General features: G+C 43.5%; 1 protein-coding gene across 2 annotated transcripts in view; it reads left to right on the top strand.

Annotated features, from left to right (window-relative positions):
• PIBF1 (progesterone immunomodulatory binding factor 1) overlaps positions 1 to 19,754 on the top strand; it is a 378,979-nt gene that overhangs the window by 227,423 nt on the left and 131,802 nt on the right. For both annotated transcript variants that reach the window (XR_011319363.1, XM_069758136.1), the window contains exons 14-15: positions 1,010 to 1,112; positions 6,996 to 7,126. Coding sequence is in view for 1 of the 2 variants with exons in the window: in XM_069758136.1 (XP_069614237.1) it covers positions 1,010 to 1,112; positions 6,996 to 7,126 (234 nt within the window). In the remaining variant the exon portion in view is untranslated. The remainder of the gene's footprint in view (positions 1 to 1,009; positions 1,113 to 6,995; positions 7,127 to 19,754) is intronic.

Genomic DNA, 19,754 nt, shown 5'->3' with positions numbered 1-19,754 from the left:
TTCACCCACATTAGAGCACAAGGCAAAATCAAGCAATTTTGTACACAGTTTTTCACCCTGTTAGGGTATGCTTACTTGAGTTGTATATTCAGCAGGTTTTCAGCCTGAATTTTCAGGATAAAATAAATCTGCATTATGGATTAAATGTTAGGAAGTGTAGAAAGTCCTAAATGTAAATTGACCGACCATATAATTTAATGCTGCATTTCAAAGGGTAAAATTCAGAGCAAAATCCACACCACTTTGATATGTCCAGTGTTAAGTTAGTCCCAGGGCTGTGGAGTCGGTAAGTCAAACCTCTGACTCCTCAATTTCCATGACTCCGACTCCACAGCCCTGGTTAGTCCAGTAGATTTCAGTAGAAGTCTTAGTGTGGATAAAAGGTAAAATTAACTTGGAAAATAATTTACTATTTTATTCTGAATTTTGTTTCTGTATGACAGATCATTACTATGCATGGTTGATTTCAAAACTCTGTTACTGTTGGAAGTGAAATAGGGTTACTTTCATTCTGCTTCCAGACATGACAATTACATGTGCCCAAAAACTTTAAATAGTTGACGATCAGCTGCTTGTTTGGATCACATCTATATGTCTTAACTACTCTACACAAGCACACTTGGCTGAGTGGGCATGTGTTTCAATAGAAAAAGTGGAGTAAGCCGCTAGTGGGGCTTTGTAATTTAACATGCTAAATCCATCTCTGCCCCAACATCACGTTCTAGCAGCATCATCAGGAGAGCCCACATATGAACCACATGGTTGGCCAACATTGGTGGGGACTGTAATGTATATGGGGACTTCAGGATCCTCTGTAAGAAATTAACTCAATGGAGAAGATGCCATTTAAGATCACTACACAAAAATGTGGAAAACGTAGTATAGAGGGCACCTGATCAGAATTTAAAAGGGTTATCTAGCCTTTTAACATTAATGGCTTATCCTTACGACTTTGATACGCAGAAAACATAACGCGTTCTTGTAATTATTTTCTTTTTTGTCTTTAAAGTGTTCACCTAGCAAGACGACTTTTGCAGCTAGAGAGGCAAAATTCCTTACTGATCAAAGATTTAGAGCACCAGAAGGAGCAAACTACAAAAGTTTCAATGGAAGTAAGTAAAACTAAGTGTCTGCCTAACCTGGATGCCCAGCTTTGAAGATGACATACATTTACCTGTCAGAAATTCTCCACTGTATGTTGTTTGTAATGGAAATATATTTCAGATCAAAAGAAAAATTACCCTCTGGAATCAAGTCATATTTAGTTTTTAGGCATCAATGTGACATTCCTGATTAACCAGTTATATATTGAGCAGTATGTAATGTGGACATGCCTCTCTTACTGTTGTCATGTATGATTTGTGACTTATGTATTGCAGTTTTCATACCATATTTAACGAATAATTGGCACAGATACAAAACTTGCACACATATTTCTTTGGAAAGATTTTTGTGTTGTTGCCATTAAGTTAAAAGCAGGTCTATGTATTAAAATAAGAAATTGTTCCACTGCATATCAACATATTTTGGGTGATGACAAATAATGGCATGTTACCCCACCTAATATTGTACATCATATAATTATACGTTGTTATCCGGCGTTTTATCCAGTAACAAAGAAGAGGAGCCCAATGGCGATATGAGTGGTGAGAAAATAACCAAGCGCCTTGCACATCTCTTAAGGTACCTTCACACTGAGCGACTTTAGAACGATAACGATAGCGATCCGTGACGTTGCAGCATCCTGGATAGCGATATCGTTGTGTTTAACACGCAGCAGCGATCAGGATCCTGCTATGACATCGTTGGTCGGAGCTAGAAGGCCAGAACTTTATTTCGTCGCTGGATCACCCGCTGACATCGCTGAATCGGCGTGTGTGACGCCGATCCAGCGATGTGTTCACTTGTAACCAGGGTAAACATCGGGTTACTAAGCGCAGGGCCGCGCTTAGTAACCCAATATTTACCCTGGTTACCATTGTAAATGTAAAAAAAAAAAACACTACATACTTACATTCCGGTGTCTGTCGCTTCCCCCGGCGTCAGCTTCCCTGCACTGTGTCAGCGCCGGCCGGCCGTAAAGCAGAGCACAGCGGTGACGTCACCGCTCTGCTTTACGGCCGGCGCTTACACAGTGCAGGGAAGCTGACGCCGGGGGACGCGACAGACACCGGAATGTAAGTATGTATTGTTTTTTTTTTTTTTACATTTACAATGGTAACCAGGGTAAACATCAGGTTACTAAGCGCGGCCCTGCGCTTAGTAACCCGATGTTTACCCTGGTTACCCGGGGACTTCGGCATCGTTGGTCGCTGGAGAGCTGTCTGTGTGACAGCTCTCCAGCGACCACACAACGACTAAACAGCGACGCTGCAGTGCAGCAATCGGCATCGTTGTCTATATCGCTGCAGCGTTGCTTAATGTGACGGTACCTTTAGTTCTTGTAGTCCACAGTGCCCATTTGTATATATTTTACTAATGAGCATTGTCTATAAAACTCTCGACACCAGCTGAATCTCTGTCAACAGGATTGGAACCTTTGAAGAGCTACCTATAGTCCGAATATAGCTACCATATTTTGGACTATTAGATGCTTTATGCTTTATAGCAAGAAAAAAATCTTGCTAAAATAAATGTGTTTTTATGGTCCAGAGCCATCTGCCAATGATTGAGGATAATACTGACAGTGTCCTTCCAAATAAATGAGAATACTATGCAGCAAGACCGTTTTCTTCTTTTGCTCGACTCTGATCGGTACAGGAGAGGAAGCTTACTGGACCTGCATCACTAAAGCATCAAAAATGCTGCAGATCCTGACTAGCTGAAAGCCCTTTAAGGTCAAGTCATCAGTCATATGCCTGGTAGGAATGTCAAAATGTGGTTTATGCACAGTGTATGTGTTGATGTAGCTAAACTGTGTGTGTTGATGTAGCTGGGCTGTATGTTGATGTTAGAGACCTGTGACTGTCTGTCCCTATACTCCATGACGTTATCTGCATGAACTATGATTTTTAGGCTGGCCTAATTGATCCATTTACCCAATGAGCAAGCTTTTTAGTCATTCAGTGGTTGATCACCAACATGTTTACACGGGGCAATGATCAGGAACAAATTGTTATAAGAACGATTGTCGGCTTGTCTAATTGCACCCTAATTTCATATTCCTGGTATTTATTCTAGACCCTTATTAGTAGAGATGGGTGGACACTTGGATGTTCGGGTCCAGTGGGTTCGGCCGAACAGTTACAAAAAGTTCAGGTACCAGAACAGTACCGGAGCCCAGACCTCATTCTCTTGAATGAGGGGTCTGAACTTCCAGTGTTTGCCATGCTGTCATGTGCTTGACAGTGCGGCAAACACCACTTCTGATCGGTGGTGAATCATTCCCACCAGTCAGAGAGCCGTGGTTCCCACATTGTCAAAAGACGGCGTGAGCGGTCAGCTATGATCGGAGGTATAAAGTTTACCTCCGGTCACTGGTGTCAGTGGAAGGGACTACAGCTCCCATCATACGACATCTGCTGCCGCTAATAACAGTGAGAGCAGGAGCCGCTCATGGGTGTATTCCAAAGCCAGCTCCTGCACTGTAAATAAACAAAAAAAAAACTGCCGTGGGTTTCCTTGTAGTTTTTATAACTAGCCAGGCAAAACTCACAGATGGGGGCTGCAACCCTCAGCTGTCAGCTTCAACAAGGCTGGTTATCAAAAATAGAGGGGTCCCCACGCCGTATTTTTTAATTATTTAAATAAATAATTTTAAAAAACGGTGTGGGGGTCCCCCCCATTTTTGACAACCAACCTTGCTAATGCAGACAGCTGAGGGATGGTATTCTCAGGCTGGTAAGAGGCCATGGATATTGGTTCCCCCAGCCTAAAAATAGCAGCCTGCAGTTGCTCAGAAAAGGCACATCTATTAAATTCCCATTTGCCCTGTAGCGGTGGCAAGTGGGGTTCATATTTTGGGGGTTGATGTAACTGTTGTATTGTCAGGTGACATCAAGCCCACGGCTAAGTAATGGAGAGGCGTCTTTAAGACACCTATCCATTACTAATCCTATAATTGTATTGTAAATAAAGATACAGCCAGAATAAAGTCTTTTATTAGAAATAAAACAAAACACACTTTAACTTTTTTTATTTAAAAATGACAAACGCAGTTATACTCACCAAACACCTATTCCACCTAAGCCCTCGTTCTCCTGTAATAAAACAAAAATAAAAAACAACAATATCCCTCACCTATCTGTCGTTCTGTCCCACGCCGTAATCCAAGTCTGGGGGAAAAACAGTTTTCAACCAGGACTGTACCAAGATGTGTCCAGGCTGAGAACCACTGGTGAATTAGCTGCTGCCAGTGCAGACTCAGTGACTGGGGGTGACGTCATTGAGGTTACGTCCGGTCACTACAAAGGTGACATCAACCCAACAAATATGAACCCCACTTGCCACCGCTACAGGGCAAGTGGGAAGAGCCAGGCAAAGCGCCAGAATTGGCGCATCTAATAGATGTGTCTTTTTTGGGCAGCTGCAGGCTGCTATTTTTAGGCTGGGGAGGCTTTACCAGAGAATACCAGCCCCTAGCTGTCTGCTTTAGCAAGGCTGGTTGTCAAAAATGGGGGGGGGGGACCCCACACCGTTTTTTAACATTATTTTTTTAAATAAATAAAAAATACGGTGTGAGGCCCCTCTATTCGTGATAACCAACCTTGTTGAAGCTGACAGCTGAGGGTTGCAGCCCCCAGTTGTGAACTTTGCCTGGCTGGTTATCAAAAATAAACCCACGCCGTTTTTGTTTTTTTTTTAATTATTTAATTACAGCGCAGGAGTTGGCTAATGAGTTCTATACCAGTTGGTCCTGTATAATGTATATTCTTATGTGTTTAGGGAATTAAACATTTCCTGTCAGGTCCCCCCCCCCCCCCCAAATTTTAACTGATTGTTGAATGTCCTAGCTTGTGTATGTATACATGGAACAGCATGTGCACATTTCAGACCTTTAAATAACAATGTGTCAATGAATAGTGAATGCTGCACACACATTCACAATGTTTGTTCTACTGGCATGGTCAGTGTTTCCAAGCTCCTTTGTCCCATTACTATTTGTTTTCTTTTAAGTTACAATACCTTGGAAACATTTAATTAAGTCACAACTGTCAAAACTTATCTGAACTTATTTTTCTTATTTCTTTCAGTGAAATGTAAGATAAGATCTGTTAATGTTTTGTCCATTGCTGTCTAGTATGGATTACTATATATGCTGAATAGTCATGATAAGAAACATCATTGAACCCTAGGACTATCATTTTACTTGTAAACCCCCTTCCCAGACTAACTACCAAAGAAGCGGTTGATCACAACTGCCTACATCACCCGCATAGCTGTTCGTTAACGGTGACCTGCAACTAAAAGTCTCCTCATACTTCATGTTCATGGCACGTAAGATGGGAGTAATCACTGGTTAATTGGTCCCCATTCAGTACGTGTTGCACATTTATATATATATATATATATATATATATATATATATATATATATATATAATTATTATTTTTTATTTTAGGTTTTCTTTTTTGGTTTATGCTCCAAGAGAAAGTTATTTTCAGAAATCTTAAGTAAATCAATCATCAACTCCTCTAGTATCTGTTGATCCTTTTCATACGGAGAAAAGCACTTGAGTGATGTTGAATATTTAATTTGGGTGACCTCTTCAGGATATTTTCAGAGGGTCTGTTAAATACATTTGACCTGGGCTTGAACTGAATGTAAGAGAAACATGAAAAATCATGGAAGGAATAGTTATAAACCCTCAAACGTCTGTCAGACTTGGTAACAGTGTGCTATATTACTCTTAAAATGTGTCATTAATTATTTAATGGGTAATTTTTCCAACCACATGATTGCAATATTCCACATGTAATTTTCCACTGTACTTTTCAGAATCTTTCACTCAACATTAAAGGGGTTATCAAGGTCTTTAAACACTATATTGTTAGGATTTCCGACTCTCAACACCCCACTGAGCAGCTGCTTGACGGGAATGCTGTGCTCAGGAAAGTCCTGCAGCCTCTTGGTTTTTCATGTGTCCTTATGGATCAGTATGAAGCCCAAAGTAAGCAGTGAAGAGTCAGGTGGAAACGCGTTGGATTTTAATGACGAAGATTGCTGTTTTATGTTTTTCTGCAATAAGCGCTAGCTTTTATTGTCTGGCATTGGAGTGCTGGACTTTGTTACTTAAATTCCAAATTCCACTCCTGGAACCAAAAGCTCAAGTTGAAGGGGAGGGTTCATGGTGATAACGGTGAGCTGGCAAAACATGACCATTTCACTAAGCATTGAAGAGATTGCATTCTTAGGCTACTTTCACACTTGCGTTGTGTGACGTACGTCGCAATGCGTCGTTTTGGAGAAAAAACGCATCCTGCAAATTTGCCCGCAGGTTGTGTTTTTTTCTCCATAGACTTGCATTAGCCGACGCATTGCGACGTATGGCCACACGTCACATCCGTCGTGCGACGGATGCGTCGTGTTTTGGCGGACCGTCGGCACAAAAAAAGTTACATGTAACTTTTTTTGTGCGTCGTGTCCGCCATTTCCGACCGCACATGCGCGGCCGGAACTCCGCCCCCTCCTCCCCGCACATCACAATGAGGCAGCGGATGCGTTGAAAAACTGCATCCGCTGCCCCGTTGTTCATTTCTTTCACCACGTGCGTCGGTACGTCGGCCCGATGCATTGCATTGGTGCAAGTGTGAAAGTAGCCTTACCCAGCAGCCCAGTCACTTCATCTGAGAAGCACTGATTTAATATAGATGGCCTAGTCTAACAATGGGCCACTCATTTCAAAGTCTGGATAACCCCTTTAATAGCATGAATGTATTAATAGTAGTTATCAATAGTGACACAATGTAGCTCATTAACTTAGTGAGTATAGTCTCGTGAGAATTAGGAATTAACGGGATAACGACAATTTTCATCTTTATTTACGTATCTTGTAGTTGGAAAGAACAAACTCCCTCCTAAGTCAAGTTCACCAACCGCGCCAATATCTCATCGAATCTGTGCGTCAGAGAGACACCCAAATAGACTCTCTCAAAGACCAGATTTCAACACTTGAAAAAGATGTCAGGTAAGCAGATTTACCATTTATTGTACCATTAGATGTTGAAGATAAATCTGATGGAGGTTTCTATCATACTGTTGTCAGCATTGTTGAATGTTTATTATATAAAAAAAGAAGAAAACAATGGGGCGGATTTATAAAAATTGGTTAATTCTTAGACAATACAAACTTATATTAGACCCGATTCATGACGATTGATATACCGTACACCAGTCTTAATGATGAGAGTACAGTAATAACATATACCAGATTCATTAGGAGGAGCAGGCCACTTAATGAATTCATCACATCTTCTTAGTGATGTGGCCTCAGAGCACTGCCCAAGAAATGATAGGCCAGTCAAGGACTCCAGTAACATTATGCGTCTTTTCAACGTGGCTTAAGGGGGAGTCACACATAACGATATCGTTAACGATATCGTTGCAACGTCACGCTTTTGGTGACGTAGCAACGATCCCGCCAACGATCTCGTTATGTGTGACAGCGACCAATGATCAGGCCCCTGCTGGGAGATCGTTGGTCGTTGGGGAATGATCAGGCCGATCCAGCGATGTGTTCACTTGTAACCAGGGTAAATATCGGGTTACTAAGCGCAGGGCCGCGTTTAGTAACCCGATATTTACCCTGGTTACCATTGTAAAAGTTAAAAAAAAAACAGTACTTACATTCTGATGTCTGTCACGTCCCCCGGCGTCCACAGGATTAAAACTGCTTTTTTTTTTTACTTTTACAATGGTAACCAGGGTAAATTTCGGGTTACTAAGCGCGGCCCTGCACTTAGTAACCCGATGTTTACCCTGGTTACCCAGGGACTTCGGCATCGTTGAAGACAGTTTCAACGATGCCGAAGTCGTTCCCCTGATCATTGGTCGCTGGAAAGAGCCGTCTGTGTGACAGCTCCCCAGCGACCACACAACGACTTACCAACGATCACGGCCAGGTCGTATCGCTGGTCGTGATCGTTGGTAAGTCGTTTAGTGTGACTAAAGCTTTATGCTAGCACCCATTAATTGGTTTATTTTGTGCCAGCAATGTGCACCACAATTTTGGTGCATTGTGTCACGTGTTAAGCCACGCTTCTTTTCAGCAAGGCCACGTTCCTTAGTTGGACAAGTCTTAAAAAGTATCTAAAACACATCATAAATATGGTGCAATTCATGAAAGATGGGGGGGGGTTGGCTCATTTAGTATCATAAATATGCAACAATATTTCAAAAATATGTGTATATGTAACAACTGTATATCATTAGGATGTTTTAATTACATGTCCCAATATGTTCAACAAAATAGTTGACCTGTCTACTGAATTGTAACCCTTTAATGCCCCAAGAATTTTTCCTTTTTAAGCTTTCGCTTTTTTCTCCCCTTCTTCCAAGAGGCAGAACATTTTTCTTTTTCCAAGCTTACTTTTTGCGGGATGTCTTGTGGGTTTGAATGTCACCAATAATTTTACCACATCATTTACTGAAAAATTAGAAAAAGATTCCAAGTGCAGTGAAATCGGGAAAAAAACACAATTCTACTATTGTTTTTGGGGTTCTGTTTTTACTCTGTTCATTGTGCAGTAAAATAACTTAGCAGCATGATTCTTCAGGTCAGTTTGATTACAGTGATATCAAACTTGTCCAGATTTAGTTATGTTAGTGAAAATAATTTTTCAGGCACTATTTTCTCAGACTCAACTTTTTAAAAAATGTTAAAACGATAATACTATCTATAGGAGAGCGTTTTTATGCCCACTTAGATGACAATTTTATTGATACCACTATGGGGTACATTCCAAGTTTTCATTTCTTTTCATTGTACTTTTTTCAAGAAAGGAAAGATGTGAGTGGAGCTACTGGAAATAAAACCAATTCAGATGTTTTTTTTTTTTTACTTTTAGCCTATGGTTTCAATTATTTTATATATTGATTGGATTTTTAGGGACACAATAATACCAAATTACCAATTTTTTTGTTGTTGTTTTTTTTAAACAGAGGGAAATGTGGGGTGATTTGTTTTTTTTATATATATACTTTTCACTTTCTTTATATATTTTTTAGTCCCCTTATGGGACTTATAGCCTCAGTCATTCGATAGCTTATACTATATGCTTCATTACCACAGTATTGTAGTATGTAGTTAAATTATGGTTCTCCTGTTGAGCTTAGCCTGTAACTGTGCTTCATAGGTAAAATTTCTGTGCAACTCGGACTTGAACAAAAATGTTGCGCCGTTTGGCATTTTCACACTAGTTTTGCCCAGTTATCACAGTGGCCGAAAGTGGGACTGGACGGGGTTGTGCTCATCTAATTCATAACGAGCTGTGGTGTATGTTATGCAGGAAATCTTACTCCAGTCCCTGAAGATTTGTGCTATGGCGTATGCCACTTTTAATGGAACTTGATCATCTGACTCCAACACGCCTCCTCATCCAGTCGTCCTTGATGAATCAGAGCCAGACTACTTGGGTATAAAGATAAAGAATAAGCAGTGAATAAAACAATATGCGGTTTGTGAGACCGCAGCCAGCTCACCGATCAGACGCAGGTGCTCGGAACTTCGTCAGAGACCAGGACGAGTCGTAATAGCAGCAATAGAAGAGAGGCGTTCCAGCTCCATAAAACGGGATACTTTATTAATTTGTAAAATCTTTGCAATTCAGTAAATCCTTGCGTACATGCGAATCCCCAAGTGTGGAGAAATATGCGACGTGTTTCGATCGATGCCGATCTTAGTCAATGCATAGTTGAATGAGGGACACAACCCTTCTTTTCTAATGTTCCTGGACCAATCCTAGTAGCGGCTCAGGTCATCTGATCTGAGCCGCAGGTCCTGAACCAAAAATTCCTTCCTTAACATATACCACAGTATTACATATCGGTAAGTAAATATTAAAACAAATTGAATGACAATTAAAATACAAAAACACAGTGCAATTGATAGATATTTCAACAATAGTGATACATGATTTCATTTTTGCGGTTAAGACCAAACGGATATCTTGTTTGCAGGTTGTATATCCAAAAGTCTTCCCTAGTGAGAAGCCGTCTTTTGACATCCCCTCCCCGCTGAGACATTTTAACCTGTTCGATGCCCTGAATCCTCATATTGGACATATTCCCTGCATGGTGTGTAACAAAATGTCTTGCAACTGCTGACATATTTCGATTCCCAGCATTAGTGCTGCCCACATCCCTTATATGCTCCGATATTCTCACCTTTAACTTTCTGGTGGTGCAACCTATGTAGGAGACATTGCAAGAGATGCAATCAATTTTGTATACCACATTACTGGTGTGGTAATTGATAAAATCCTTAATGTAATAGGATTTGGAACCCTCCCTATTTTGGAAAGTGTTTCTTGTTACGGCATTTCGACAGGTACTGCATGCGTTAACGCCACATTTGAAAAAACCTTTACATTCTAGCCAGGTTCTTGTTTTCGGCTGAGGAACAGACACACTAGGGGACAATACATTGCCAATCGTTGGCGCTCTCCTTGCCACTATGTTTAATCCATCTTTCAAAATTTCGGAGAATATTATCCTCCTGCAAAATGGGTAACCTCTTAAGAATTATATTTTTAATTTCACGAAATTGAGTGCTGTACTGAAAACAGACATATGGTTTCTTTTTCTTTTTTTCTTTATCCTCTCTATTTGTTGTACCGGAGCTCAAAAGACTATCTCTAGATTTACCTTCTACTATTTTACGGGCTCTCTCCAAAGTCCAGCTAGGATACTCTCTTTTCTTTAGTTTGGTCCCTAACTGCTGATATTCCCTAGCTCTACTTATTTCCCCACTGCAGTTTCTTTTAAGCCTTGTGTATTCTCCCACCGGGATAGATTTAATGGTGTGTCCTGGGTGGCTACTTCTAGCGTGCAAGATAGTGTTTCCACTTAGGGGTTTAACGTGTGTCTTACTCGCAATAACCTGATTGGTTACCCCTACCAAATCTAAATCCAGAAATGATACTTGACTGACATCCCATCTGTGGGTAAATTTAATTCCATAGTCATTAGCATTAATATATTCGATAAAGTCTGGTACGGCAGATACATCGCCCCCCCCAAATGATTAGGGTATCATCTATGTATCTACCATACCAGACAATTGCCTCCATATAGGGGTTATTCACACAGTAAATGTATTTTCGTTCCCAGTATGCCATCGTTAAATTGGCCAGCGAAGGGGAATATTTGGCCCCCATGGGAACGCCCGTTTTCTGTTCGTATACCACACTTTCAAAAGAGAAGATATTGTGCTTTAAAAGAAAAAAGGTTACCTGTAGAACAAAATTAATGAGATCCTGCGTACATGAATTATCATTTTCTAGATGGTATTGTAATGCTTCCATTGCTAGGGTGTGTGGTATACAAGTGTATAGCGATATAGCATCGCAACACAGCCATGAGAAGTTGCTTTGCCATATTTTGTCCGAAAAAGTTTTTAACACTTCCCTAGAGTCTTTAATGTAGCCCGGCAATTTGGCTACAAGCGGCTGTAAGATGGAATCCACCCACTCACACAAGTGCTCATTCATTGAGCCAATTCCCGACACTATGGGTCTCATAGCTGGCAGGCCCTCCCCTTTGTGCACCTTTGGCAGTCCATACAGTATTGGCAATTTAGGACAAGGGACATACAGGTAATCAGCCTGCTTTTTACTCAGAACACCGAGACTTAACCCCTCATTCACAATATAAAAATTTCCTCATTATATTTTCTCGTAGGGTTTCCTCTTAATTTTCCATATGTCTTATCATCCGATAATAATTCCAACATTTTATCTCTATAATCCCTCATGTCTATGACTACTATCATGCCCCCTTATCACTTTTTTTAATGATAATGTTTTTCTCCATCGTCTCATTGGGGGACACAGGACTGTGGGGTGTATGCTATTGTCGCCAGGAGGCTGACACTAAGTAGACAAAAAAAAAAGTTAGCTCCTCCTCCATAGTATACACCTTGCCACTGGCCCTGACAGCTCCAGTTTATGCTTAGTGTCCGTAGGAGGCACATCTCTGGGTTTTCCCAGATTCATTCTACCTTGAGGATAAGACAGGGGCGACGGACCTTTTTGAAGGGGTCCGATCTCCCCAAACCAACAACGGGCGAGCACGTGTGAGTGTCGCCTCCATGTATCCTTTCCCGCGACGTGGGATTGCCGGACTTAAAACCTGACCACCCTGAGGTAACGAAACCCTAGGTTGTACAGGCATTCATGCATTGTCCGTGCAGCCTCCACTTCAATCACCAATGCATTGGACTACGGTGCTTAAAGGAGGCAGACGGTCCCTCTCCTCACCTTCTGAAGGGTGAAGGAGTTAGGGTGCCTGCACCGTCTTTTCCCATATGTATCTATGTATATATATATATTTATATGGGATTTACGTGTATGCCTCTTTTCTAACCTTGTGTGTTGTCAGAGGCTGCGGGGGGGGGCTCCTGCTTCATCGCTCGGTCTCAGGTGGTAAAACGCCATGCTGCACTCAGTGCAGTGCCAGTTCCAGGTCTTCTCTCCATAGCTAAAGCACGGGCGGAAGTCCCGCCCCTAGCATCTTTCTTCCGGCGGCCCGCTGCATCATGGTCGCTGTAGTTTCCTGCAGGATCATGGGCGGAAGTTCCGCCCCTAGCAACTTTCCTCCGGCGGCCCGCTGCATCATGGTCGCTGTAGTTTCATGCAGGGTTGTGGGCGGAAGTTCCGTCCCCTTCGGCGGCGCGTACTTCCAGTTTCGCGCTCCCAGCGTTTCTAGGAGAGCGCAGGTATGGGGAAAATCAAGTCCCCTGCTTTGGCCTTTTGCACAGTCCTTATGGCGGCTCCTCCCCCTTTCATGATCTTCATAAGGGAGGTTTTCTCTGCTCAGAGCTCGGTTAGTGTGGTGCTCAGAACCGACGGGGACACAGGACTGGGGTAAGTGCTACTTCCCTCAGCCTGACAGCAGTCTTTTGTTCTAGACACAGTAGCTCATAAGGCATTTCATAGCAGCAACTCCTCATGCATTACTTGCCGGGCTTCTTTTCCGCATGCGCAAACTAGCCATTTCTGTGAAGCTTGTGATTCCGAACGCGTTTAGGAGCCCCCGCCTGCTACCCCGCCTGCTATTCTGCCGGGTATGCCTGTATCTGAGACTGCGGCATCTCCCCCTGAGTGGGTTGTATCCTTAACGCAATCTATGGCGTCTCTAACGAAGGCGGTTGAGTCCCTTCAAGCCCCTGTCGGGGACGTTCATCCATCTGCTTCGGAAAGATTCTCCGATTCTCAGGACCCTCCGGCCTGCAGGGGCCGTACTCCCTCTAGGCAGACGCAGGGGAAGCGTACCCATACAGCGTCTCCCGGTCCGTCGGGTGCATCTGTGAATTCCGTCTCTCGGTCTCCCTCACCTGTGGGAGTGAGTGAACATGGTTCAGACGTTGACTCTGAAGGGTCTTTTGATTTAGAAGCTCCTGATTATCAGGAATCAGTTGACAGTCTCATTGAGGCCGTTAACCAGTCTTTGGGAGTAGAGGATGAAGCCACCTTACCTTCAGGTCATAAGGTGTCTTTTAAAAGATTCAAGCAACCTCATAAGGTGTTTTCTTCTCATCCTGAGTTTGAGGATCTAGTTCAACTTCACATGGAGCGACCGGATAAACGTTTCTTAGGCCAGAAGGCCCTGGGTACCAGGTATCTTTTCGTTCCCGAGATTTGTAAAAAATGGGCAGAATCTCCTTCTGTGGATCCTCCCGTGTCCCGTTTGGCCTCTAACACACTGCTGTCTCTTCCTAATGGGTCTGCTATTAAAGATCCAACTGATCGGCTCTTAGAGAGTCTAGCTCGGTCGGTGTTTGAGGCTTCAGGGTCAGCCCTCGCGCCGTCTTTTGCGGCGACATGGGTTTCCAAAGCTATGATAGCTTGGTCAGAGTCCGTCACTAAGGCTCTTCAGGATAGGGAGTTTCCTGTAGAAGTGATAGAGATGTCTAATCAGATATCCTTGGCTGGGAATTATTTGATTAATGCATCTTTGGATGCGGCAAATTGTTCAGCATTGGCAGCTGCAAATGCTATCGCTATCAGAAGGGCTCTATGGCTGAGAAATTGGCGGGCGGACTCTACTTCAAAAAAGTCCCTTACATCCCTTCCTTATCAAGGTGGCCGATTATTTGGCGCAAAGTTGGATCAACTTATATCTGATACCACAGGGGGAAAGAGTAATTTCCTTCCACAACAAAGGGTTAAGCAACCTTTTCGTCGCCAATTTCAAGCAAGGTTTAAATCCTTTCGTAACACCCGGTGGTCTGCAGCACCAAGCTCATGTCCTCCAAGTCGGTCTAACCAAGACGGGGAGCACCAGGTCTCATATAGAGCCAATCCATTGGCAAGAATGCGATATCAACCATCAAGATCTAGGGGATCTAGATATCCTCGGTCTTCGGCTAAATGACTGGAGGCAGCCTCATGTCGTCTTCAACAGAGTAGGCAGTCGCCTACTTCTGTTCCATCAGTCCTGGCTGTCAGTCGTGTCCGACAGATGGGTGAGAGAACTGGTGGTTTCAGCGTACAAAATAGATTTTCTCTCTCTCCCTCCAAGCCGGTTTTTTTCCGTCCAGTCTTCCCAGTTCAAGATCCCGTCTAAGGGCTTTATTCAAAGCAGTCGAGTCTCTTCAGTCCAACGGGGTCATTGTTCCCGTTCCAGGGGTAGAAAGGTTTCAAGGATTCTATTCCAATCTGTTTACGGTCCCCAAAAAAGACAGGACTGTAAGACCCATTCTGGACCTAAAGTGTTTGAACAAGTTCGTCAGCACTCGTCACTTCCGTATGGAGTCGCTCCGCTCGGTTATTGCGACTATGGAAAAGGGAGAATTCCTAGCTTCCATAGATATCCAAGATGCCTATCTGCATGTTCCCATATTTCTTCCGCATCAAAGGTTTCTACGGTTTTCCATAGGCGAACGTCACTTCCAATTCACAGCATTACCTTTCGGTCTCGCCTCTGCTCCCAGGGTGTTCACAAAGGTGATGTCAACAGTTGTGTCCATCCTGCACTCCCGGGGCATAGTCATTTTGCCATACTTGGACGATCTCTTGGTCAAGGGGCCAACTTTTCAAGCATGCAAAGAAAGCGTCAGCATCACTTTGGACACTCTGTCCCGACTAGGGTGGCTGGCCAATCTAAAAAAGTCATCTCTAGTCCCATCTCGAAAGATTTCTTTTTTAGGAATGATCTTCGATACTTCTCGGGGTCTGACTTTCCTACCCCAGGACAAGGTACTCTGCCTTCGGCAGGAAGTGAAAATACTGCAGCAGCCGAGTTTTCACTCAATCCGGTTTTGCATGAGGGTCTTGGGCAGAATGGTGGCGGCCATGGAAGCAGTACCGTTCGCCCAATTTCATCTTCGCCCTCTCCAGCAGGCAATTTTGTCAGCCTGGAACAGGAGTCATGCTTCTCTCAACCTCCGGTGCCGTCTGTCTCCCCGGGTCAGGCAATCTCTCATATGGTGGATGAGGAGCTCCTCTCTGCGGCAGGGGAAAGCCTTTTCTCCAGTCCATTGGCTGGTAGTCTCTACAGACGCCAGTCTTCTCGGTTGGGGAGCAGTGTTTCACCAACACACAGCACAAGGTTTTTGGTCTCCAGGGGAGTCAACTCTTCCAATCAATCTGTTGGAGATAAGGGCAATTTGGCTGGCTCTGCAGCACTTTCACTATCTTCTGGCGGGTCACCCGGTCCGGATCCAATCGGACAATGCCACGGCTGTGGCTTACGTAAATCATCAAGGGGGCACCCGCAGCAGGTCAGCCATGCAAAATGGCAAATCCTCCGCTGGGCCGAGAACAACCACTCCGTGATCTCGGCAGTTTACATCCCGGGCAAGGAGAACTGGGCAGCGGACTTTCTGAGCCGTCAGGGTCTTGCGTCCGGGGAATGGTCTCTTCACCCCGACGTTTTTCGGCAGATTTGCCAACGCTGGGGTATCCCGGACGTGGATCTAATGGCATCCGGGTGGAATGCCAAGGTCCCCAGGTTCGTAGCTCGTTATCGGGATCCAAGAGCTCTCGCCGTAGACGCACTGGTCCTTCCTTGGAACCAGTTTCGTCTTCCATATCTGTTTCCTCCTCTGGCGCTCCTCCCAAGGGTAGTCAGGAAGATCAAGATAGAGGGAGCTCCGGCAATTCTAGTCGCCCCAGATTGGCCTCGGAGGTCATGGTATGCGGACCTCGTTCAGCTGATTGCCGGGGTTCCTTGGCAGCTTCCAATGCGGCCAGATCTTCTGTCGCAGGGGCCGATATTCCACCAGAACTTAGGGGCCCTGCGTTTGACGGCTTGGCTGGTGAATCTTGGATTCTGACCCAGGCCGGTTTTTCTCAAAAGGTAGCTTCTACTATGATTAATGCTCGAAAGACGGTTTCTGCATGCATTTACCACCACACCTGGAAAGTTTTTCTCTTGTGGTGCAGGAAGAAGAGTCTTCCTCCTTTACGGTTCTCCGTTCCTAATATTTTAGCCTTTCTCCAAGCTGGTTTAGACTCAGGCCTCGCTCCAAGTACCCTTAGGAGGCAAATATCAGCCTTATCGTTTTTTTTCCAGCGCAGGATTGCTACCATTTCACAGGTCAAGACTTTTTTGCAGGGAGTCTCTCACATGGTCCCCCCTTACAGAGCCCCGCTAGAAGCTTGGGACCTTACTCTGGTCTTGAGCGCTCTTCAGGAAGCCCCATTTGAGCCCCTCCAAGAAGTTTCTTTAACATATCTTTCTTGGAAGGTTTTGTTTTTGGTAGCCATAACCTCCATTAGGCGGGTGTCGAAATTGGCGACCTTGTCCTGCCAGTCGCCTTTTCTGCAATTTCATCAAGATAAGGTAGTATTAAGACCAATTCCCTCTTTTCTACCAAAGGTAGTTTCCTCGTTTCACATCAATGAGGACATAGTCTTGCCTTCTTTTTGTCCTGCTCCTTCACACCGTGTGGAAAAAGCTCTCCATACTCTGGACCTAGTGAGAGCGCTGAGAAGATATGTTTCTCGGACCGCTTCTTTTCGTCAGACGGATGTCCTGTCCGTTCTTCCTGTGGGTCACAGGAAGGGATTCGCAGCCTCTAGGTCGACCTTAGCCAGATGGATACGAGCCACCATTCAGGAGGCCTACCGCATCAAGGGTGCAGCCATCCCGGCTGGGATCAGGGCACACTCTACTCGAGCAGTAGGGGCTTCCTGGGCACTTCGGCACCAAGCTTCAGCAGAACAGGTTTGCAAAGCGGCAACTTGGTCCAGCCTGCACACCTTCTCTAAGCATTATAATATCCACACTCAGGCCTCTGCTGATGCAAGTTTGGGAAGAAAAATTCTTCAGGCTGCGGTATCGCACCTATTGGCGGTAAGTGCCTAAGAGTTTGTTCCAGTAAGTCTTTTTTCCCACCCTGGGACTGCTTTGGGACATCCCACAGTCCTGTGTCCCCCAATGAGACGATGGAGAAACAGGGATTTTTGTGTTACTCACCGTAAAATCCTTTTCTCCGAGTCGTTCATTGGGGGACACAGCGCCCTCCCTATTTCTTCTTGTTATTTTTCTACGGAGTTGTTCAGACTGTAGTGTTATTCTAGACATGTTGTCTTTGCTCTAATGCTGTTTTGTTTTCTCTATCTCCTACTGCTTGTGCACCAAACTGGAGCTGTCAGGGCCAGTGGCAAGGTGTATACTATGGAGGAGGAGCTAACTTTTTTTTTTGTCTACTTAGTGTCAGCCTCCTGGCGGCAATAGCATACACCCCACAGTCCTGTGTCCCCCAATGAACGACTCGGAGAAAAGGATTTTACGGTGAGTAACACAAAAATCCCTGTTTAATTTCCTTCAATTCCCTGAGGGCTTTTCTTTGTCTATATGAGAGATTATTACATTTCTTTTTATAATTTGAGTTAATTTTGCCATCTTTTAACAATTTTAGATCTTTTTCTATCATCTCTTGGAATTTATCCATACACTCCACCCTTGATTGTATAGGGTGGAAGTAAGGATTCTTAGTATTGAACAAAACCGACTGATTATCCTGCATGTCCCCTGCCGCACCTTGTGTAGATAAATCTTGTAAACACAAAAGCGCCAATTGTTCCTTGAAGTCTAATTTCTCGTATTCATTTCCCCCATAATCATCATGCACTTGAGCCAAATCTTCCTCCTTTTTTGCAAAATGCTTCTTTATAGTTAGGTTGCGAACAAATTTGTTCACATCCATAATTGTCATAAATAAATCAAAATCAGTGTCCCGAACAAAATTTAGTCCCAAAGATAAAACATTCAAATGATCATTGGTTAGCTCTTGTGAAGATAGATTAATCACATTGCACTCTGTTATTTTTTCTGTTTCCCCTTGTATCTGATGGACACTCTTGGCGTATTTCTTATGTTTTCTTCCACTCCGTCTCTTCCGTGTTTTGTCTGCTTATATGATCTTTTTTTTTATATGTCAGCAGTTGCAAGACATTTTGTTACACACCATGCAGGGAATATGTCCAATATGAGGATTCAGGGCATCGAACATATTAAAATGTCTCAGCGGGGAGGGGATGTCAAAAGACGGCTTCTCACTAGGGAAGCCTTTTGGATATACAACCTGCAAACAAGATATCCGTTTGGTCTTAACCGCAAAAATGAAATCATGTATCACTATTGTTGAAATATCTATCAATTGCACTGTGTTTTTGTATTTTAATTGTCATTCAATTTGTTTTAATATTTACTTACCGATATGTAATGCTGTGGTATACAGTCATGGCCAAAAGTATTGACACCCCTGCAATTCTGTCAGATAATACTCATTTTCTTCCTGAAAATGATTGCAAATACAAATTATTTGGTATTATTATCTTCATTTATTTTATCTTAAATGAAAAAACACAAAAAGAATTGTCCTAAAGCCAAATTGGATATAATTCCACACCAAACATAAAAAAGGGGGTGGACAAAAGTATTGGCACTGTTCGAAAAATCATGTGATGCGTCTCTAAATAGTGTAATTATCAGCACCTGTAACTTACCTGTGGCACCTAACAGGTGTTGGCAATAACTAAATCACACTTGCAGCCAGTTAACATGGATTAAAGTTGACTCAAACTCTGTCCTGTGTCCTTGTGTGTACCACATTGAGCATGGAGAAAAGAAAGAAGACCAAAGAACTGTCTGAGGACTTGAGAAACCAAATTGTGAGGAAGCATGAGCAATCTCAAGGCTACAAGTCCATCTCCAAAGACCTGAATGTTCCTGTGTCTACCGTGCGCAGTGTCATCAAGAAGTTTAAAGCCCATCGCACTGTGGCTAACCTCCCTAGATGTGGACGGAAAAGAAAAATTGACAAGAGATTTCAAGGCAAGATTGTGCAGATGTTGGATAAAGAACCTCGACTAACATCCAAACAAGTTCAAGCTGCCCTGCAGTCCGAGGGTACAAAGTGTCAACCCGTACTATCCGTTGGCGTCTGAATGAAAAGGGACTGTATGGTAAGAGACCCAGGAAGAACCCACTTCTTACCCCGAGACATAAAAATGCCAGGCTGGAGTTTGCCAAAACGTACCTGAAAAAGCCTAAAACGTTTTGGAAGAATGTTCTCTGGTCAGATGAGACAAAAGTAGAGCTTTTTGGGCAAAGGCATCAACATAGAGTTTACAGGAGAAAAAAAG

This window comes from Ranitomeya imitator, chromosome 3, assembly GCF_032444005.1.
Source record: "Ranitomeya imitator isolate aRanImi1 chromosome 3, aRanImi1.pri, whole genome shotgun sequence".
NCBI classification, from domain to species: domain Eukaryota; kingdom Metazoa; phylum Chordata; class Amphibia; order Anura; family Dendrobatidae; genus Ranitomeya; species Ranitomeya imitator.
This window is presented reverse-complemented; position numbering and strand designations above follow the sequence as displayed.